The 23,081-nt window shown below is 41.9% G+C and overlaps 2 protein-coding genes across 2 annotated transcripts in view; one reads left to right on the forward strand and one right to left on the reverse strand.

The window, feature by feature from the left end:
- tanc2b (tetratricopeptide repeat, ankyrin repeat and coiled-coil containing 2b) overlaps positions 1–15,928 on the forward strand; it is a 106,300-nt gene extending 90,372 nt beyond the window's left edge. The window contains exons 13-30 of the mRNA XM_053341984.1: positions 1,090–1,259; positions 1,776–2,054; positions 2,440–2,607; positions 3,213–3,373; positions 3,993–4,101; positions 4,206–4,328; positions 4,526–4,762; positions 4,921–5,130; positions 6,189–6,282; positions 7,491–7,624; positions 7,806–7,929; positions 8,581–8,756; positions 9,816–9,948; positions 11,000–11,029; positions 12,471–12,562; positions 13,099–13,245; positions 13,444–13,544; positions 13,746–15,928. Of these exons, the coding sequence (XP_053197959.1) occupies positions 1,090–1,259; positions 1,776–2,054; positions 2,440–2,607; positions 3,213–3,373; positions 3,993–4,101; positions 4,206–4,328; positions 4,526–4,762; positions 4,921–5,130; positions 6,189–6,282; positions 7,491–7,624; positions 7,806–7,929; positions 8,581–8,756; positions 9,816–9,948; positions 11,000–11,029; positions 12,471–12,562; positions 13,099–13,245; positions 13,444–13,544; positions 13,746–15,816 (4,559 nt within the window). The 3' untranslated portion in view covers positions 15,817–15,928. The remainder of the gene's footprint in view (positions 1–1,089; positions 1,260–1,775; positions 2,055–2,439; positions 2,608–3,212; positions 3,374–3,992; positions 4,102–4,205; positions 4,329–4,525; positions 4,763–4,920; positions 5,131–6,188; positions 6,283–7,490; positions 7,625–7,805; positions 7,930–8,580; positions 8,757–9,815; positions 9,949–10,999; positions 11,030–12,470; positions 12,563–13,098; positions 13,246–13,443; positions 13,545–13,745) is intronic.
- Positions 15,929–18,848: 2,920 nt separating this feature from the next.
- On the reverse strand, positions 18,849–22,694 carry g6pc3 (glucose-6-phosphatase catalytic subunit 3). The gene is made up of 6 exons (XM_053340764.1): positions 22,437–22,694; positions 21,190–21,296; positions 21,019–21,109; positions 20,388–20,506; positions 19,895–20,036; positions 18,849–19,806 (listed from the first exon to the last, which is right to left on the reverse strand). Exons 1-6 carry the CDS (start codon positions 22,652–22,654, stop codon positions 19,464–19,466), a joined length of 1,020 nt encoding a protein of 339 aa, XP_053196739.1. The 5' UTR covers positions 22,655–22,694; the 3' UTR covers positions 18,849–19,463.
- Positions 22,695–23,081: the final 387 nt, after the last annotated feature.

Genomic DNA, 23,081 nt, shown 5'->3' on the forward strand with positions numbered 1-23,081 from the left:
GAAAGTCAGGGTGATTCAAATTCAAGCTCTCTAAAATCTGAATTTATTGATGTAGTTTATACCCCAACGCAGAGAGAGGAATGCTTACAGACTTAATATTCAGTTAGAGTTGGAAAATATAGCAATCTATAACTCTAAATGATTCAAAAGGCATTTCAAGGTTATCCATCGTCTTGTTCTATTGGATAACCTTGATTAATTTACTCTGAATGTCTTCACAGTCTTCCTATTAAACTGGAATTTGTAATAATTCAAAGGTGTTTGCTCCCCATTCAAACACAGTGCTTTGACAATTTATAACTGATGCCTCCTCAGACCTCAGTACCTAATAGATTTTTTGACTGGAGTCCTTGGTGCATGATGTTAGATGCCTCCTATGCACAATGTTCTCAAATGCAGTCAAGATTAAATTCTTAATCTTAATGCTGGCATTTTTTTTCTTAGACCTGCTTATTCATTGAACCAGACCTGAGCTTCAGAGGTGTTCCTGTTCAAAGCTTTCATTTAGAGATGAAAACAAAATCTGTGATGATTAATTTTTGAATGCCACTGCACTGGAGATAGCCAGATGTTATTGGGTTGCCCGTCAGTCCGTCCCTTTTTTGTGAATGACAAAACATGTTTTTGGCCATAGCTCGAGAATGAATTAGCTAATTATGACAAATGTCTATAAAATAAAATGAACTGGTGATTTTATTTCCAAAAGGTTAAAGGTCAATGTCACCGTGACATCATAATCTTCTGCAAAAACACAGTTTTGGCCATTATTGCACATCATAACTCAAGGTTGTGACCATATTTCACATTCGATTGAATACTGAATTGGTGACACTAATCTTGGGTGTCCACCTTGACACTGTGGTGATTGTTTTATTAAATACCTTCAAAGTCATATATGAGTCTGGACAGATGTGTGTAAACTGCATCTTGACTGGTTAGTGACCACAAGGAGGTATTTCTAGTTGAATATTTAGTGAAGTTGTCCAGAAAGTCAAAGATTTTTATCAACAGCTTTTTTCATTCAGCTTAATGCATGTTTACTGTATATAATAATGCTAAATCGTTTGTTTTAATGCCGACTGTTTACAGAGAGGAAGATCAACTCTGAGGAGGACCTCATCGTCCTCATTGATGGTCTGAACGAGGCGGAGTTCCACAAGCCTGACTACGGAGACACCATTGTCTCCTTCCTCACCAAAACCATCAACAAGTTCCCTCCCTGGCTCAAACTGGTGGTCACAGTCAGAACCACGTTACAGGTAAAACACAGAAAAGTCAGTCAGGAGTTAATCTTCGAGCATACAGATTTACAGCTATAACTCCTGTAGCCTACACTCACTCTGTTGCTGTTTTGCTGTTCTTTTCTTTGAAACAGCGTGAAAGGGCTTTAATAGCTCTTTATTTGTTTTGTCTTCACCACTGCCAGCTAAGAGGATTTCACATCAACATTTTCTATGGATTAGTTTTACTTCAGCTGGAGGCCTCTAACTGACAATATTGAAGTTGCCTTGAATACAGCTTCACCTCTCTGTCTGACCCTTCCATGTTTACTCTACGTACATTTTTCAGAGGATATCAATAGATGTTTCTTTTCTGCTATCTGTGTCTCCTCGCTCTCTGTCATTCATTCACAGAGAGAGAGATCCATGTTGACTAGTTATTCATAGCATATTGTACATTATTTTTTCACCTGTATATGAGTTGTTAGTACTTAATCAATATATCAATATATCTCGTCACTAGTATTCCTCACTGACATCATTCTGACTCCTCAGGAGATCACAAACTCGCTACCGTTCCACCGCATCTCTCTGGACAGCCTGGAGGAGAACGACGCCATAGACCAAGACCTGCAGGGCTACATCCTGCACCGCATCCACAGCAGCCCAGAGATCCAGAACAACATCTCCCTCAATGGCAAGATGGACAACACAACCTTTGGGAAGCTCAGCGCCCATCTCAAGGCCCTGAGCCAGGGCTCCTATCTGTACCTCAAGCTCACCTTTGACCTCATTGAGAAGGGCTACCTTGTCCTCAAAAGCTCCAGCTATAAGGTGAGTTTGTCTTTTTGCTCCACTCTGACGGGCTTTGTCTGAAAGTAGTTTTGTAAAGTCATGTGGTTAATTCATATAACGTCTCTCTTTTTGACAGTCCAAGCCCGATGTGTTTTTAATAGAAATAATGCAATCGAATGATTTTAGTGTGCATTTCATAATGAAATATGTTATCTCGCACCCCCAGATTCATTTAATTTCATGTATTCAGAAGTGCTTCAAGACTCCATAAAAAATGACAAATGATAAATTCACATTCTCCTCTCTAAGGAAGACAACGTGGAATATTTTAAGACGTGCAGTACAAACACGCTGCATTATTCATGTTCTGTAGAGCCGATCCAAAGGAAATCAGCATTACCATTCAGATGCTCTGTGTCCTCAGGTGGTTCCAGTCAACCTGGCAGAAGTCTACCTGCTGCAGTGCAACATGCGCTTCCCCACACAGTCGTCGTTCGAGCGGGCGCTTCCTCTGCTCAACGTGGCCGTGGCCTCGCTTCATCCGCTTAATGATGAGCAGATATATCAGGCCATCAACGCTGGTTCGCTGCAGGTAGTAGTCCTAAAAATAAACAAGACCTCGTACCTTGAGATCTTTTTATTATCTCAAAACCTTTTAATGGCATGAATGTATAATAAAATGGCCTTGACGAACCAGACAGTATCAAAGCCGACTTTCTCCCCAAAGCACACAATTTAAGCAGAAAATGTTTGAAATTTGAGATGTATGAAAAGAGAGATTTGGCTTACCTAAACTTTTCTCCACCCTTGAGATGAATTAAAAATAAATGAGTCTGTTTAGCATGTTATTTTTTATTAAACACAGCCATGTGGGTATAACAGTTTGATATATTATTTTTGCACGAGTAGATTTAACGCATATTTAGTTGTATTATTTGTATTGTAATTGCATTCAAGAGGAAACATGAGGTTTTTAGGTGCTGAGCAACATTGATGTATATTGCTTAATCAGAGTGATACTGTTAATATGCACACTGTTTTGGATTCTTGATGATTCCTGTGTTCGTAAATGTGTAAATAGTAAATATTTCATCCTTTATCATACCTCCAAATGCAATTAAGTTGCTTCCCGCTAAGTAATCTGTGTGTTCCAGCTGTAGATATCAAATAACATTAAAGATATGTATGTGGTTACAGGGCACACTGGATTGGGAGGACTTCCAGCAGCGCGTAGACAACCTGTCAGTCTTCCTGGTGAAGAGGAGGGACGGTACCAGGATGTTTGTCCACCCCTCCTTTAGGGAGTGGTTGATATGGAGGGAGGAGGGAGAAAAGACAAAGTTCCTCTGTGATCCGAGGTGAGGACGAGCTAGAGGAAGAATGAGAGGAGACGCTCTTTTATCTGTGACGCTGAAGATGATCATATGTATAGAAAAAAATATTACATTTGAGTTCTGCTAATGTGAGGTCCTGTGTCGTAAAGACCTGTGTCCCGTCGGGATGAGGTGATTTAAAGATCTGTGATGGGATCTACTGCCACACAATCTCAGCTGTTTTCCAAGAAGTAAAGTTAAATGGTTAAAAGTATGAAAAGGTACATTTATGTTATGAAATGAGGAATTAATTACAGACTGAGAAAGTTAATCTACCTAACCCCAGTCAAAGTTACTATCATTTCCTATTATACCAAAAAACTATGAATGATTCTTCCTTCAGTCAGTCGCTGCTATATTGTGCATAACATGCAGAAATGTACCTTTTAAAACCACAGACTATGTCATCAATCAGTCATATAAATAGAAATCTCTATCAGTCACTGGTACATTATGATATTTGAGCAGAGGAAATTTTGTGCGTCATATTTTCATCCAGAACATTTTATATCCTGTTTTATAATTAAGTGATTGCATCAACTGTGAAATGATCTGATGAGTCAGTCTCAAATATTGAAGGATTCTATGTTTGTCGTCTCTGCAGGAGCGGCCACACCCTACTGGCCTTCTGGTTCTCTCGGCAGGAGAACAAGCTGAACAGGCAGCAGACTATTGAGCTGGGCCATCACATCCTCAAAGCACATATCTTCAAAGTATGCCATTATGTGTCTTCCACACACACATACATACACCCACACACACACACGCACTCAAGCTCTGATATAATGAATATTTACACTCAATCTTTCTGTTCAAGGGTCTCAGCAAGAAAGTCGGGGTTTCCTCATCTATCTTGCAAGGGCTGTGGGTATCCTACAGCACAGAGGGCCTTTCAGCTGCACTTTCTTCACTCCGAAACCTCTACACTCCCAACATCAAGGTACAGACGCTAAGCTCTACAGAAAATAGTCATACTTAAATAATATTTGGACATGTTCTGGCTACAAAAACAAGGGTAGTTTGTAAAATATGCTTCACTGATAGATTTCTCTCTCTTGACAAAACTAGTATCACTCTCACAAGCTGCACATTACCGTATTAACTTTTTATTTCTTCATTCGTGATGTGTGTGTCCAGGTGAGTCGGCTGTTGATGCTGGGTGGTGCCAATGTGAACTATCGTACAGAGGTGCTCAACAACGCCCCCGTCCTGTGTGTTCACTCCCATTTGGGCTACATGGACATGGTGGCTCTGCTGCTTGAGTTCGGCGCCTCTGTCGACGCCCCCTCTGAGAGCGGCCTCACGCCGCTTGGCTACGCCGCCGCCGGGGGACACATGGCAATTGTGACGGCACTTTGTCGCAGGAGAGCAAAGGTGTGTTAAAGAAACTGTGAGGGGAGATGGAGAGTGTGTGAGGAGTTGGATTTTCTTTCTTTCTGTGTGTGATCAAGGTTACAAGTGAATGTCTTAATAAAAGAAGATTATTTTTAGCCTTTTCTGCTTTCCAAACATATTTCTGTCCCTGCTAACAGGTGGACCACTTGGATAAGAATGGCCAGTGCGCTCTGGTTCATGCAGCTCTGCGGGGCCACATGGAGGTGGTGAAATACCTCATTCAGTGTGACTGGAGCATGGGGCCACATCAGCAGCAGTCACCGCAGACCCAACAACAGGCACCCTTCACAAAGAGCCACGCCGTCCAGCAGGCCCTCATCGCTGCAGCCAGCATGGGCTACACAGAGGTATGGCAGGGGCTGGTCGACCGGGGTCAAAGTGGTGTGATGGTTTTTATTTGAGGGACTTATGATGACTTCTTGTTACTATAACTAGTCCCTTGATTGTGCTCAGTTTTGAAGCTGATATTAAAAAAAAACTAATAAAAAGCTAACTGCAATTAAATTATTGAATTAATCCATCCATGAATAGTTATTAATCCTTCAAATACTAATTCTTCAATCACACCCACACTAAGTTTATCATAATATAGATTAAATGATGCAGTAAAATAAGCTATACTTATGTGATACTTTATCATCCAGTTTTAACAAAAGTATAGTTGCCAAAAGTGTAGTTCATTTGGTCACGTGAGAAGAATAAAGAATCACATTCAAATGTTAAAACTTTAAATGGAGATAATGATTTGCGTGCTAAGTGCAGGTGAAGGTGCAGACTGACTCCTTTAATAGTTTTTACACCACCTACTCGTACATTAAAATGCTCAGCTCGTTGCAGCGGAGTGTGGAGTTGCTTTTCTTAGTGACACTTTGTTCATTTTGTCATGAGTTTTAATGTTATTTATTCTGCTCCCAACACACTAATGAGTGTATGTTAAGAGTGCCAGAAGAGACAGAATCAGATGATGAAAAAAAAAGTGGAGAGAAAAAAGAGGAATGTGATTATTTCAGCACTTTGCGAGCCAGTTAACTTGCACTAATTTGAATTTGTGAAGGAAGGGAGGGGAAAGACGGAGACTGTGATAGAAGGGAAAATAAGTTAGGGGAATTGAGAGGTGTAAATGGGATATGGAGGTGTGAATTATTCTCATGTAGTAATTCCTACTTAAGGCTCTAAATGCTTCAAAGCAGAAACAATTTTGCACAGCGACTGATTGACGGAGGTCTGGCAGTCGATATAGTTTCTAATGATGTCTGCCTTTTAAGATCAAATTGCAACAAATGAGTCCACGTTTTAAAGAAGCATTGATGTATTTGTATTTAACCTCTTTATCTTAGTCTGGCTGAAGGAAACGTCGACATTGAGACATTGATCTGTGTCATCTTGCATCTTGTTCCCCCGTCAGATTGTGTCCTACCTGCTGGACCTGCCAGAGAAAGATGAAGAGGAGGTGGAGCGCGCTCAAATCAATAACTTTGACACTCTGTGGGGAGAGACAGGTGAGCATACCTAGCCAGACATTAAACCAATAAAACCCGGGATACAACTAACTGATGACTGCCAATACTTAATGGTGCAGGTTGATATATAGATGTGATGCTTGATGTCCTAATCCTGAATTGCAAATGTTTTTTTAAGTAATGAAATCCCCCCCTGCACAAAAGGAAATATATGCAGTAGCTTATCTTGAGACCTACAATCCAAATAATGCTCTTTTTTTTAAAAAAGGATTTATGAAGTATTTTGTGAGAGGGCTTTTTCTTTGTGGCACTGTGAGGCAGAGCGCTGCAGTGCGGATATGAGAGATCGTTCTTGTGTGTCTGCTGCTTGCTGCTGCTGCTGCTGCTGCTGCGTCAGATGCTGATGGCAGTGCAGTGGTGTCATTGGAGCATAGACAGGGCTGGGCTCACACAGACGAGGTAGGGGGAGATGGAGGGGGGGAGGGGAGGGGAAGGATGAGTGTGCTCCGGGGTGCTTGGAAATGACTAGTCTGATTGCACTGTGGCAGGGTGTTGAGAAATGTAATGTATCATTGTAACCTAAAGCTATGAAAGTTCATTGTGAGCTTTATTCCCCCACCGCACCGCTGAAAAGGCTGCTTCACGCTGTCAGTTGAAGAGAAGGGGTCTTGTACTTACTCAGCCGTAGTTTCATTGTTTATAAAGGATCACAAGGATAACAGTTGTTCTGGAAGATGATTCCTAATCCCGGTGTTACTAGATAGGTCAACTGAAAATGCGTTATTCTTTACAACAGCCAAAGGGAGATCATGTACGTCGGTGCAGATATAGTTACTGAACTGTGTATATCAAAGTGTTCTTCCAGCAGTGGATAAATAGGCTGAAACTGAGGTCACCCTTCCAGGGCTGTAACCACACCACTGAAAAGAAATGTATTCACTGTGCTTAAATTATTCCAATTATAATCATTACATTTGAGTAGATGTCTTTTCAAAGGCCTTTGCTCCCAAAAAGTCTCAAGTGTATTCTCTTCTCTTCTCCCACTGGACATGTTTTATTCAAGTTTTTTTTTTTTTTTTCAAATGTGCTCTAGGTTCACTTAAAGTATCACTTAATTTGTACCGCCCGCCTGCCCCAACCGATGTAATCTCCGTTTGAAACACATGCATGAAGGCCTCAGATAATGTAAAAATCAGATTTCTATCAACCAACTACTTATCCTCATGTTCCCTGTATGTTTGTTGCAGCTCTGACCGCAGCCTCTGGTCGGGGGAAGCTGGAGGTTTGTCGCCTGCTGCTAGAACAAGGCGCGGCCGTGGCTCAGCCCAACAGGCGAGGCATCGTCCCGCTGTTCAGCGCCGTCCGACAGGGACACTGGCAGGTCAGTGGCCACCTTAGACCACTTTAAAAAGCTTAACCTAGGCTGAATTTTGTTTACTCCAACAGGCATCAACGTGTTCAAAATAATGTTTGGTTTATTTCCCTTTTGCTTAATCTCTAAGCACTGAAGGTATCTGTTTGCCGTTATGTAATGACCTGAGTGTGTATTTGGTGTGTTTCAGATCGTCGACCTCCTCCTCACACACGGAGCAGATGTCAACCTGGCTGATAAGCAGGGTCGTACTCCTCTAATGATGGCTGCCTCAGAGGGACACCTGGGAACTGTGGAATTTTTATTAGCTCAAGGTAAGATATAAAAACCTGGGTTTAGAATAAATTCCAGGTCAATTAAGAATTAAGAATTCATGCGTTTGCCTAAAGAGCATTTTTGACACAACTGAAACCAAGTAGACGCTCAGTTTGTTAGCAGGTGAGGAAATCAGTTTACATAGCAGTTTGTATTCAGAGTGTAAATATAATGCAGTAAATACAGTATGTACATCAGAAATACAATGGATGTTCACAGTTTAAAGGATGGGTACGGCATCTTTTGAACAAGGATTTCTGAAAGCTATTCTTGTATGTAGTTTTTCTTTCGGAAATGGATGCAAACAGAAACTCAGACCTGACAGATGTACAGCACAGTGGAGTCAGATTTGGCAGATCTTGCGGAGCGACTGATCAACATCAACACTGTCTAAAACCCATTGTCATACAAAACACACTGCCGCTGCACTAATAGAAACCAGTAAATTACAGTCTTCAAATGATGTTTGCAATAATTACAGCCAAATTAAATCAACAACAGATTTCAAAGATTGCGTCAAAATAAATTAAACAGTTGGTTATAAAATAGCTAAAATGTACAAACAGGCAACCCGCAGATGCTGCATACTTCTTTTCAGAATGAAACATGCCTGGCTTAGTCTCACTGCTGCCTTTTTCTTTTCTTCCCAGGAGCCTCTCTGTCTCTGATGGATAAGGAGGGTCTGACCGCTCTGAGCTGGGCCTGTCTGAAAGGACACTTACCTGTCGTCCGCTGCCTGGTGGAGAGCGGAGCCGCCACCGACCACGCAGACAAGAATGGACGCACGCCCCTCGACCTGGCTGCCTTCTACGGCGACTCTGATGTGGTGAGTGAACAGTAAGAAAAACAGAGTGTGGATTCAGAAATGAATAGAGCCAGGTATCAAATTTCAAATTCAAATACTTGTGTGGCATTATGAGTGAAATGAGTCTGTTTCCACTTTAGCACCCAAAGTTAAGATCAAATTATTGTTATGATTCGTACTCCACTTCCTTTTTGATCAGGCAATTTCTTATTCAAGTCAAGGCTGAATTTGGACTATTTTATTCAGAAGTTCTTGTGTAGCTTATAACATTTTAAAACTTGTTTCATTTCATTTTTAAATCAATTTGAAAAGAGTTTTGTATAAAGACATATGAACTTATATTCTTCAAACTAAACTTACGGCCCTGAACTTTGGGTATCATATCAAATCTTAAATATAAAGCTCTCTCAATGATTTATTTCCCATCACTGAAGTCTTAAAGAGGAACCACTACTCTCATGTTTCCTTTAATGATATGAGTGGAGCTTGTCGTCGTTTCCCTCTGTTCATCTTTTCATCCACCCGTCACTCTATATATCTCAGATCTCTTTGATTTCTTAGATGACCTTAGACTTAGATGGGTGCCACAATACCTCCTTCTTTTTAAAAAGTGAAATGTATGCAGGTGGATTCATTCCTTTCCTAGCTGACATGATTAATGCTGACATCATATGATTAGGTAATAAGAACGACCTTTACTTGTGACATTAAAACTCAAAGTAAATCTAAATTGTCTGCTAAAGGACTTGCGACATGCCATCTGCTTCCTTTAACATTTCTTCTTTATTACATTTTCAAAAATACATAATTTCACGTTTATGTGTGTGGTTATCCAGTTGGCTGCACCCACACATTTTTCTTTAATGACACACACACACACACACACACACACACACACACACGCACACACACACACACACACACACACACACACACACACACACACACAGTATATTTCAATTATTCGGTACTAAATTTTAATGGGAGCAGATGACAGATGTGTTGTGAATCCTTTAGGAAGACAGATGTGCATTCTTAAAAAAAAAAGCTTTTCTCACCTCATTTCTTTTTTTCTTTCAGGTCCAGTTCTTAGTCGACCACGGGGCCATGATAGAGCATGTAGACTACAGCGGGATGCGACCTCTCGACAGAGCGGTGGGCTGCAGAAACACATCGGTGGTGGTCGCTCTGCTCAAGAAAGGAGCCAAGATAGGTAAGAACATGTTTGACGGACTAAAGAGCATACTATTTAGCACACAAAGGACCTCCTCTAAATGTGGCATTGTTGTCCTCTAGCATAATAAAAGGTTATTTGCCTGCCGTGAAGTGGGATACAATTTGGTGATTGTATTTTTGGTTGATAAGGTCATGCATTGGAGTTCAAAAAACATGAGCTGCATGAGTCTATGAAGGGACCCAAAGATGAAAACACACTCCCTTTTTTATATACACACCTCCTGCTGGTCATTATAGAACACTGTAGCTTTGTACTGCAATAAGCCATGGATTCATGTTTGTGTCTCCATGTAGTTCAAACCACTTCCTGCTACTGTATGTCATCCGCCCCCCAACTGCTGCACCGTGCTGCTTCTCCTCAGCTATTTATGGCTCTGATGTGTATTTCTTTTTATTGTACTACTGTTGCTGTTGTATTGTTTAGCTTTCTCTCTCTATCTTTCTCTATCTCTCTCTCTCACTCTCTCTGTCATGTTCTCTCTCTGCCTCTTTTTGTCTCTATCGCTCACTTTATCTCCCTGTTTTTCTCTCAATCATGCTCTCTCTCTCTCTTCTCCGCTGCTCCGCGGTTGCTCAGAGACAGGTTGTTATTAGCGCTTGTGGTGTTTCTTTTCAGTATCTATGTTTTCTTTTTTTTTCTTTCCTTTTTTTTTTTTGCAAAGGCACTTATCTCCGCTTCTCACTGCTGCTTTTTTTTTGTGTTCCTTTTCTCACTTCTTCTTCTTCTTCTCCTCCTCCACCACCACCATCGCCATCACCTCTCTTTCTCTTTCACCCTCCCGCTGGATCTATCTCTTTTTCTTCCTCTCGCTCCTACGCACTCCCACACCCCTGTTTTCTCTGGCAACTCTGCCCCCCTACCTCTTCTCCCCTCCTCTCCCCTCTTCTCCTTGCTCTGCCCTTCCACTTATCTTATACACCTTCCCTTGCTCATGACCTCCTTCCTCCTCCTCCTTTCCCCCGCTCCTTCCTCCTCACCCTTTACCCCCTTTTGCCCCCCTTTCCCCCGCCTCTCTCTCCGGCCCCAGGATGTCAGACGCTGCCCAGTCGGCCCCGAGGTAAAGCCAAGGCTGTCGACTTCTCACCCCACCAGGCATTTTGACAGCTCTATCTCCTCTCTCTGTGTTGTCTGTGTCGTCCTAAGTGTCGGCAGGCGAGCTTAGCTACCAAAACCTTCTCAAACTGACAAATAATAACATGCAAAGGTATTAGCACTGACAGTGATGCAGTCGGGATTGCCTAGAGGTAGATGCTAACGTCCAAGTTGTTAATGACAGCATGCCCGGCCTCCAGCCTGTGACATCGTATCGAGGTGTTGACTTTCCATCCCACAGATGCATGACGGAAGCCCTCAGTAACACTTGCGTGGTAGTGATTTAGCAGACGTGCATGTATTTGTTAATCCTCTGTGCCACCGTCACCACAGACTGAGGCGATAAACCACTGTACTGTGCATCGTTCATCTTCCAGACGTTTTCTCAGTGTCAGCTTAGGCCAGTCAGCAGCATTCCTACCCTCGACTACCCCCCACATGACCACCTCACCACCACCACCACCACTACCACCAGCTCAGAGGACAGCTAACGCTTGCAGAGCTCTTGTTATTTCCCTCCTGCTTGCCTCTTTTTTTGTTTATTGTACCTGCCCTGTGTCTCCTTGTGCAAGATCCCCCCTCCTCCTCCTCCTCCTCCTCCTCCTCCTCCTCCCCCCTTCCCTTTACATCTCTGTGGTGTGTGTACATGTGTCAAGGATTGCTGTTGCGCAGATACTGAAAATACACATCAGTTGTAGTATTTTGTGTTTGATTTTTTTTCCTTCTCCCAGTCATAAAACAAACTGCAGGGATGAAGTTTCTTTACCTAACTCCCATTTGTTTTGGGAGATTAGTGTTTTTCTTGATTTTCTGCTGTCTTGATCACATCCCTGAATTAGTCAGTAGTACAAAGAATTACTGTACATCTGCACTTCTTGACAAGACAAGAAAATGTGTCTCAACAGAAAGACATGAAAGTGTAATTCCTTTCTTTTTTTTTCTCGTACTGTACATCTACACTGTGTGTTTACCTGGGCCAAAATATATTTGCAGGCAATTACTACTATTAATCTTAAATCTACAGTTTGAAGACAATTCAAAATGTCTTTAAATAAAAATTTCAGATTTATAATTGTGCTCATTTTGCACTTAAATCAGCTGGCTTATAAAATACTTATAATTCTTGGCAAATAGTGTTTGACCCAGGCCTGATGTCCCATAGCGAGGTCACAGTTCTCGAGGTGTCAGAGCAGGTTTTTGTAATATTTTCTCTGCAGTGGATTGCCTGTCTTTTCTCCTCCATTCCCCATTTTTGCTGTGATACTCATCCCTGTTATTATCGTTGTGTGTAGTGTGACTCCCAGTCGCTCCTTCCTTCCTTACTTCCTTCCTTTCTCCTGTGCTTGTTACTGTGTGTCTTTCTCACTGGGGTTTTTCTCCCATCCTCTCTTTCCTGTGTTACCCAGGTCCAGCCACATGGGCCATGGCCACCTCCAAACCCGACATCATGATCATCTTACTCAGCAAACTCATCGAGGAGGGGGACAGCTTCTACAAGGTCAGAGGACACACTGTGAACTCTGCAGCTCGGATATCATTGTGTGAATTAAAAATAAATCTGATCATTCTTTAGATTTAAGCAGTACAAATCACCAATATAACAGAACATTTTTTTTATTTTTCTTCTGTTACTGTTGGGATCAAAATAGTTTTAGCTTGGGGTCAAAATTCTATATATTATATACAGCTTTCTACTGACTTTAATAGAAAATGATGATTCTTTTTTCATTAATATCATTAATTATGACTCTGCACATAGAAAATTACATTATTGAATTCTTCTAGAAGAATTTTATAATCAATAAAAACTGAATAGTTCCTCCAAACAAACAGATCCATACAAGATAACCCATAATGAAAAAAGCTTGATCTCTTTGTGATGGAGTTCATTCTTATTAAACAAATATTGTGATGTTATGTATCTTTATGTCTAGCTCAGGCTTTTATTATGAGTTTATTATGTTTCATATTACCTTTATTATTGTGACTGTGAAGGAAGGATAATCCAGACTTCTTTGTGTGTTTGTCCAACAGAAGGGGAAGGTGAAGGAGGCAGCGCAGCGTTATCAGTATGCTCTAAAAAAGTTTCCACGCGAAGGCTTCAGCGAGGACCTCAAGACATTCAGGGAACTCAAAGTATCGCTCTTCCTCAACCTGTCCCGATGTCGGAGGAAAATGAACGTAAGTCTGGAGAGGACTGGTATCAGTGAATGGTGAAAAAAATGCCACAATGTCACAGTTTTAAGGGCTTTAGATTCACATTTTGAGACCTTTTATAGCATGAAGTAACCAAATCAAACAGTATCTGATGATAATGAGGATAAATGCTGATTTGTTGGGTGTTATTCAGTTGTGCTCTCTTCTTATTTATCTCTCCAGGACTTTGGGATGGCTGAGGAATTTGCTACTAAGGCACTTGAACTGAAACCAAAATCGTATGAGGCGTACTATGCCAGAGCACGCGCCAAGCGTAGCAGCAGGTACGCTCCTTTTATCCCTCTATCATAGTCAGAGTGAAATACTTTCTATGTTTGTCCTTCATTTTTATTCCTTATTCACATTTATACATGCATGGGACTTCCATATGCTCTTCCATACATTTCTGGAAATCTAATCAGTTCTTTTGATTGATTTGGATTAGATTTTTCTCCAGTAAATAAATATATTTTTTCTATTTCCAGACAATTTCCTGAAGCCTTAGAGGACCTGAATGAAGCCATAAAGCAGTGCCCCAACAACCGAGAGATCCAGCGGCTGCTCCAGCGGGTGGAGGAGGAGTGTCACCAGCTCAACGAGGAGGAGCACCAACAGCAGGACTTGGAGCTGGAGCCTCCTCCCTCGCCTCCTCCTACGCCTCCCCCAGAAGAGGAGGAGTCCCTGTCCCTTTCCATGCCTCTTCCCCCTCCACCTGAGCCCCGTCTGGAGGACATGGAGCCCGTCCAGGACCTGTTTGAGGACGAGGACTACCTGGCGCAGGAGCTGGAGGCCATGTCCATGGGTCTACCCCCACCTGAGTCTCACTCCAATCCTTCCAGCCTCCCCATCATTCAGAGCCCTCCACTGTCCCCCACACATCCGGATCAGATCTACTTAGCTGGAGGTTTACCCATGGGCCAGCCTTACGAATATCACCCCACCTCCTCCTCCATGTCCTCCCCAACCCGCGGGACATACCAGCCTACGTCGCCCTCGCTCTCCCCGACGCATCAGAACTCCCACTACCGACATAGCCCGCCTCATACCTCCCCGGTGCACCAGCCGTCCTACCGCTTCAGCCCGCCTCCTATGGGTAGTGGTGGACAAGGAATGGACCACCAGAGTCCACCGCCTTCCCCTTTACGTCGGGCTGCTCAGTATAGAGCCAGCCCGCCAGTAGAGAGTGTTTGTCTGTATAGGTCACAGTCCGGCTCACCCGTGCGCTACCAGACAGAGCAGCTCCCAGGCCGACCCAAATCTCCCCTGTCTAAGATGAGCAGCCAGCGTTCCTTTCAGCTGAGCTCCCAGCCCTCTCTGTCCTCCCAGCACCACCAAGCCCAAGGCCTTCGTCTTCAGCCTTCTATAGCCCAAATAGTCCGCACAAACCAGCCCAGCAATGTGATGGGCAACAGCAGTTACGGGGGTCCGATGGGCCACTCCATGGGCAGTCGTTACCAAGGGGGCTCGGTAGATGTGGAGAGCCGCCTAGTGTACCAACCCTCCCTGGATGGTCGGTCCATGTCCCAAGTCCAGGCCAGCCTCAGCTCTGGGGCCCTCTGTCAGCACGGCGGCCGAGGAGGGGTTATGGAGTCGGGCTTGTTGAAGGATGAGCTACCCCAGCGCCCCTCCTCTGCCTACCGCGCCAGCAGTGGGGGCCCGGGGGGCATCCGTTACAGCCAGACACCTCAAATTAGCCGCAGCCAGTCAGCCGCCTACTACCCTGTCTCTGAGCATGTGCTGGAGCGCGCCAATGCCATGCCCCCCTGCCAGCTGGGCTCTCCTGAGATCCCACATATGGTGAGACGCCCCGTCAGTGCCAATACTACTGAGATGAAGCAGCACGTGCCCACCCCCAGGCCTCTCATCCACTCTCAGAGCGTAGGTCTTCGATTCTCCCCCTCCAGCAACAACATTTCAACTGGATCCACCTCAAATTTAGCGCCGGGCTTCAGACCTTCCTCTTCCATTCAGCAGATGGAGATCCCCCTGCAAGCCACGTATGAGCGCACCTGTGATGACATCTCTCCCATTTCTCCCTCCCAGGGTGGCGGGGGGCTGTATCAGGGCGAGACCACCCGTTCTCGGAACACGCCCTTCATGGGCATAATAGACAAGACGGCACGGACTCAGCAGTACCTGCATCAGCCCTCTCGGTCCAGGGGCATGACGTCCATGGATTCTGCCATCAGCCCCACCTCGCCTGGCCAGTTGGTCCAGCAAGGCTCCACCTACAGTCCCCCCACCTCACTGGGCAATATCGCCTACTACAACAAGACCAACAATGCCCAAAACGGACACCTGCTGGAGGAGGACTACTACTCCCAGACTCAGCCCCCCTCATTGGGCAAGCTGGCCAACGGCTCTCGCGGTAGTGGGGACATTCTGGAGCGGGTCAGCCAGGTGCCCACCTACCCAGATGTGAAAGTGGCGAGGACTCTGCCCGTGGCACAAGCCTACCAGGACAACATGTACCGTCAGCTCTCCCGTGACTCCCGGACCCAAGGCCCCACTTCCCCCATCAAACCAAAGAGACCATTTGTGGAGTCAAATGTGTGATGGCCTGTCTGTGATTGGTTGGTTGGACTGGGCTTGTTTGTGGGAGTGAGAGAAGAAAAATATTTAGCTCAACAGCAGATGCTGCTGACTCTTGTGTATGTGACATAGACAAACTCATCCTAAAGAACTCACAGATCGGCTCACAGAGCGGGCACAGACACATTTAGGGAATTAGACATTATCTTATATGAAAAACATAACTAACAGTGAGAAACGATTATTTCATTATCATATTCCGCACACAGGTAGGATAACAGGAGGGTCCTAAGTTCTGATCTCATACTAAATCAAAGACCAGTGCACTTCCAAAAATGTTGAGAGGCACAAAGTTCCCACAGGTGAACACAATGCGTGGGACTGAAAGAGTGAAAGTACTTATCATCGGACTCTACTCGTGGACTCTGTATCCATCTTCTGTTCTTTCAAAGTGTGCTCTTAACCAAGGTTGCTAGTAGGCTCTATTCTATGTAATACAATATTATATGTTCAATACTGTACATTGCTCAGAAAATACAAATGGCTCAACAACTCAGTACTTAGAGAAAAATGACAATATTTATAATTAAGTTATATATTGTACATAGAAATAAAACAAAACATAGTTTGCGTTTGAATTGTATTCTGTTAACCCTGCCTTTGTGTCCCACTGCTAGTCATATGGATGTGGAAAACCAACCAGGGTAAGGAAGGAGGGACACTGACCAACTTTGAATGATATGATTACCTCCATTGTGTCAAAATAAAGAAGTTTTTGTTGTGGTATAATGCAAAAAAAATACTTTTTTTACGCTGCAATAGGTCCTCAATAATATGAACTAGGGCTGCAACTAAAGATTATTTTCATTAGTATTCAACCTGCGATTATTTTCTCGATTCATTCATTCATCATTGATTGTGTAAAATGTCAGAAAATAGTGTCTTGTTTTGTCCGGCAAACAGTGGAAAACCCAAACAGTGATATAAAACTGAGACAAGCAGCAAATCCTCACATGGAAGAAGCTGCGACCAATGAATGTTTGACATTTTTGTTGAAAAATATGATTTAAAAAATGTTTTCCAGTCAATCTACTGATTATTTAGCTCTTATCTGAAATAACAGACTAAATAAACGCACAAATAGATTTCACTTTTACTCAAAATATCAGAAAGTGTATGTATGCATCTTTTTAAACATCCAGGCTTAACGCTTATATTAAAACACTTAACATGGTTCCAAACCAGTCATTTACATAGATTACCATCTACTCTGTTTCTTTACAGTTTCATTACTCTGTCACAGGCTTTATAACGTGCCACATTGTGACGTTAAACCAACCGACATGGCTGCAACTTCTGATATTTGTCCAGCTCCTGCTCCATAAACAACTTTGAATACTTGCTTAACCATCTGCTTAAATAAACACGCAAAATCATCAGTTGCTATAGTTTTTATCGAGCTCATTATGATGATTGTTTTGCAGAATTCATAAAAAACTTGTTTTGAGGACAGATTGCTGCATTAGACACAAACCGAGGCCTTGAGAGCAATATATTCGTTTCTACTCTGAACAGTCAGAATGATGCGTGTTCAATGTATGAATAGAAAATCCTGTGGCGGGTGATTTTTTTTTATCATGTGGTAGATGAGTATCAAAGTTCGCCCCTGTCCCTCCTCCGTACATAATGACACTGTATGCTCCTAGAAGAGAGTTGAACATGCAGTGCATATGCTAGTGATGGGGTAACATGAATAGTGCTCAGCGACTAAAAGCAAGCAAATGCATACACAACCACTGTTACAGACGTTTCCCCCTCTCTCCTGCATTCTTTTGTGCCATTTCTTTCAATCCATTCTGCATTTTTATTCCGCCACTTCTGCACTAAAAATGCCTGTTAAGTTCTTAACTAAGGGTGCACTTTATGTATTTTACTTACTTTGTTGTTATGATTGTTGAACTTGGAGAAAGTGGGTGTGTGAGCGGTTAGACCTTCTGACCAGTGATACCAGACTATCATAGACACTATTATATGATTTACAACGCAGTGATGAATGAAAATATGAAGAGAAAACAATGTTTTTAAACTGATGAAGATGTATAGACTTTCTAGCACAAGTTGTATATACTGGCTCGGATATTCCACTCAGTCCAGCTCGGGTTCCCTAAATCAAGCAAGTCATATTTCAGTATTCCACATCCTTAAAAAAAATCTGTTACAGTCCTCTAACTCCAAAGTGGCCAGTTTAATGCACTGGTCTTGTGCACATCTGGAAAATAAGTCTTTTGCAACAAAATAAAGGATTACTGAGGTTTCAATACCCAGAAACTCCATATCTGGAGTTGAACTGATAAAGAAAGTATCATAATGAGAAAATAGTTATTTGTATATGTGGAAAAAGTTATAGACCATTTGTCTGTAGCCCTTTATTTTGATTCTCTGATAAAAGAATATCTGAAGAGAGACAGTTCCTCCTGACTGCTCGTCCTCAGCTCCACCTGCTACCAGAGAGATGCCCTACTTATCTTTACAGAAATGAAGGTATAAACTGTATTATACTTAATTTAAACTTCTAAATTGAAGATATTTGAGGGTGTATGGTTTCAAGCTGTCTGTGTATATTAGTTTGCTGTAAATAGTCTGATGCATGTTATATTCTTTCCATGAGCTCAAGCAGAAACATGTATAGCAGTGTCCTGACGCTGGTGTGTGAAATAACATTTGGATTAAGATAAGGAGACTGCTATCCCTGAACTATCCTTATCATTTTCCTTCAGCCTCACCAGACAAACGCGAAAGGTTATTTTATTTTATTTTTAATGTATTTGCTTGCTGAGCAGAGTTCTCTTGTCTGTAAATGTGAGCTTTCAGATCGCTGTGATAAAAAGTTTAATTAAAAACAATAAAAAAGAATGTGTTTTTATCTCATGATAACTGATTGTAATCTGTACAGTCAAACCTATGTATTGGAAAAAAATAAGATATTTATAAATGGTTACCAACTGAAAAACACCCTGCATGTCATTTATTTTACTCATTATGTGGAAATAAAGACATTTTATTTATTCATTCTGGTCCAAAAAACATATAACAACTCCACTGTGTCGACATAGTAACAGTATGATGCAATACAATACAACTGCTTTGCAAAATACCACATCTGTGAAGCTGATACTGATGTGTTGCATTGGATTGCATTATATTAAGTGTTCATGTGATGTACATCATCATACGTCTGTTGACCATTTAACCCAACTATGAACACCAGTTTGACCAAAAGATGGCGCTATTTTTCTATAAAATATCCATCCAGTTTTTAAACTTGAATTTTATACAGTATTATTTTATGTTTTTACATTTGAACCTTTCCCAGGGTGACAATTCCTACAAAGTTCATGCACATCAAAAAGTCCTATTGACATGTGTAGGCTTGATGCATGATTCTGAAAAAAAGACAAAAAAATCACAGACTGTGGACCATTTAACCATTTGTTAATCTTTCTTGTTGAGAAGAAGAAAAATCATCTTGGAATAACCGTCATATAGTGTATACTTAAAAGAAAAGCCATGAAATATATTGAATAGACATTGCAAGTGTTTACATAGACTCAGACGGAAGCTGTCATCCTTGACGACGTGTTAGACACCTGTAACATAGAACGAAACTGTCTCTAGTCCTTCTTCTTTTTGTTTGTGAACAGGTGAACCAGTCCAGGCACGAGCACAATTACAATCTGAGGCACTATGACAAATTTGACAAAGACCAGGCCATAGAAGAGTCCTTGTGGTCGTACCGGCAGTGGCAGACGATTCACGTGGTACAGTCCCATGGATGAAATGGCCAGAGACAAAGCCCGTGGCGCCCAGGGCAGAGACCATCCGCCAGGCTTCCAGTACTGGGCCAGTCCCAAACCCAGAAGGGCTCCACAGTCTCGAGTCAGAGAGGAGAAAGGCGCCTGATCCAACCGAATCCACTCTCCACGGCTGCACCATTTCTTAGCCAAATGAATAGACCTACAGAGTAAAACAGAGTATGTCTTCAGCTTCACCTAAAAGAGATTATAAGCACTGAACACACATCAATACAATAAAAGAGACTCACCAGGAGAGGTCGATTCCCAGCTGCTGCAGTCCAGCGTGCAGCATCAGAGCACTGAGCAGCAGACCGATGCTGAAGCTGAAGAAGAACAGCAGGGGGCGACCTACAGGTGCTGTGCGGCTCAGAATAACCCCCAAAATGAACCCTGAAAGGGACAATTGATATATTTAGAATGAAAAATATGCTGTATGCTCTCACTCAACATCTGTGGTGGTAACATAGGATTTTAAAAAGCAGCTTTTTACAGCTGACACAATCAATCTCCATGGAGTGGGTGATGATGATGAGGTAAAACGCACTAACACCAAATATTGATTTAATTTAGGTTTCTTCTGTTTACTCAACTCTGTATGAAGTTAATTGACAAATAAACTACTCATGTTATTATTTTTGAAAGCTTCCTCACTTTACTTTTAGTGCCTAAAACCATAAATACCATAATAGAGCATTTAATCCATACGCATGTTTCAGCTCGTGCATGACACTGTATTCAGACCTGTAATGGAGCCAGCAATGACCTGATGAGGGAAGTGGGCGAGGATGAAGATCCTGGAGATTCCCACTGCCACCAGCATCACCACATACAGCAGGAAAGGAGCTGCAGATAACAGCATACTGGAGAGAGGAAAGGCAAGTTTATTTGTATAGCACCATTCAAGGTAAAAACAAAGAAATACAAAAAGACACAAAAAGATACAATTTGAACAGAACTTGAAATAGATCCTAAAAATAATCTACAACAGAATACAACTGTTTAAATATGAGATATAAACCAATAGTCTAAAATTGTGTGGCAAACAGAGAAACTTTGATTGATGAGAACTGGGAGTCGGACCAGATCATACATTTTCTGGGAGTTTGCTCCAAATACATGGTGCATAAAAACTAAATGCTGCTTCGTGTTTAGCTTTGACTCTGGAGATGGAAAGCAAGCCTTTACTTGATTATCTGTGAGGTCTGGACGTTCCACGGAAATGTATTCTGGCCCTAAAATATTTAATGATTTACAGATCGACAGTGGTATTTTAAAAATCAATTATTTGACGCACAGGAAGCCAGTGAAAACAACTGAGAACAGGACTGATGTGGTTAGTATCTCTAAAAAATGGTAATACAGTTTGTCCCACCTTCGAGTGCGGGAGTACAGATATGACCCCAGGGAGGATACCACAACCCACCAGACTGCCGCAGTCACCATCGCATGTCCCGACGGACTGCCTGAAAGACCGACACCAACCTTAGAGCTCTGACTGTGCTGTGGATTAAGTGCACTATTAATTGCACGTGTGTCTTCTCACCTGGCCCGGTTTCACAGGTGGAGGAAAACTGGCGGACGTTGGGTTGCTTGTTGACAAAGAGACCTGATTCGCCGATCCACCAGAACGGCCTTTCTCCAAACAGCATCCTGGAAAAAAATGATTATATTACAACACATAACCTACAATAAAGCACATTTCTGAAATCTTCTGTAAGAGCTGTCACCTAATATTACTGGATAACATGATGACTTTATGTTGTGTTTAACTCTGTGAGGCTTCAGTAGGCAGAGTTAGTCATATCAAGAGGATATTGTGTGGATATTTGCCACATTTAGAGTCTTTTTAATATCAAATTCCAATTTTGTGTTCCTCTGTTAAGCTGTGATGGAGATATAGTCACAAAAAGAGGGACTTTGGCTCTAAAAATATATCTACTTGATTTGACTAATTTGGATAGCTGAAGCTTCATATTAGCTTCAGGTCAACTTTTAAACACATTTTTGAACCGGGGCCTTGCTGTGTGGATTTTTGCCTGCATCACTTGCATTGTGATGATACGTGTTCTGTCTGTGATGACTGTTGATAGGCAAAGATGAATCAAATCAGGAATTCTGTATTAATACATGGTTTATTCGAAACCGGTTCATGTCTGCATGCATGAGACACTAACACAGATTTGCTCCAGAGTACAAGGTTCTTATACTCTTACAGATAGGTCAGATATCTCAAGTAAGCATTTTAAGCAGAATCTGATGCATCCTGCTGTTGCTCTGCCAGCTATTCTGGTCTGATATTTGTCACTGTAGACATGTTTTTCTAGACAGGGTGTCACCTTGCACATCCAAAATAAGACTGCTAGACTCTATGTAAAAATACATACAAAGTGCATTATGGAGGGATCATTTAATGGTTAATATAATCAGGGGGAAACCCTATTTTAATGTTCATTTGGGTACCAGACTGTTGTTTTAAGACATCATTGAAAAATTGTGACCCTGTCGTTTAAGGTTCCGCTATCACTTGTTTCACCTCGGACTGCATTAGCTGGACCGGAAGTTGGGACGTAACACATCCATGATCAACAGAATACATACTGTTCAAAACGCTTTAGTTATGAAAAAGGGTTGAAAAGAAAAATATACTGCAGCTGTCATTTTGTCTAACTCACACTGACTAATCTGGATGTCAGCAACACATTTAGCTACATGCTAACCGTCCATAAAAACTAAAATGTTCAGAGAATTAAACCTATGTTTATTTAAAAACTGTTTATAACTGACTCTTACCATTTAAACACGAGGTTAAACCACTCTGATATGGCTGCCGCCCAAACAACAGTCACTCCAGCTGGTCTGCTGATGAAATAAGTGAAGGGAAACACCAGCAGGAAAGCAGCTTTAGGGTCTCCAATGTGAGTCACAACTAGCCAGAATTTCTCGTAACTGCTCGTCATCTGCTGGAGACTCTCTGCCATCCAAATGCCATCGGTGTGAACAGCCTCCATCACGCACTCCTCTCCCTCAAAACATGCAGCTGCAATAAAAATATATATCCTGGTTTTTTTTTTTTTACTTCTGCACATAAGGAGGCAGTGACGTCACACCTCCAGTAGAGGGAGCCCGTTGTCTTGGTAACAGTAGAACGTTTACGTTTCCATATTTTAAATTTCATTCATTTTTTAAATGAATTATGATGATGATTATGATTATGATTATTATTGATTCTCCCATCTGTTTATATGGGGCTTAACCTTTAAATATTTACATCTATGAATTAAATCTAGTTGTTTACCAGTTTAATTTTTTTTTATTTCATTCATTTTTATTATTAAATTATCTTTATCATCATCTTCATAAGATAAGATAAAATAAGATAAGATATTCCTTTAGTGAAATGAACAGAGTGGACAGTAAAAATAGAGGAGTGTCAAC

The sequence above is a fragment of the Scomber japonicus genome, chromosome 20 (genome assembly GCF_027409825.1).
Source record: "Scomber japonicus isolate fScoJap1 chromosome 20, fScoJap1.pri, whole genome shotgun sequence".
In the NCBI taxonomy this organism is placed as follows: Eukaryota; Metazoa; Chordata; class Actinopteri; order Scombriformes; family Scombridae; genus Scomber; species Scomber japonicus.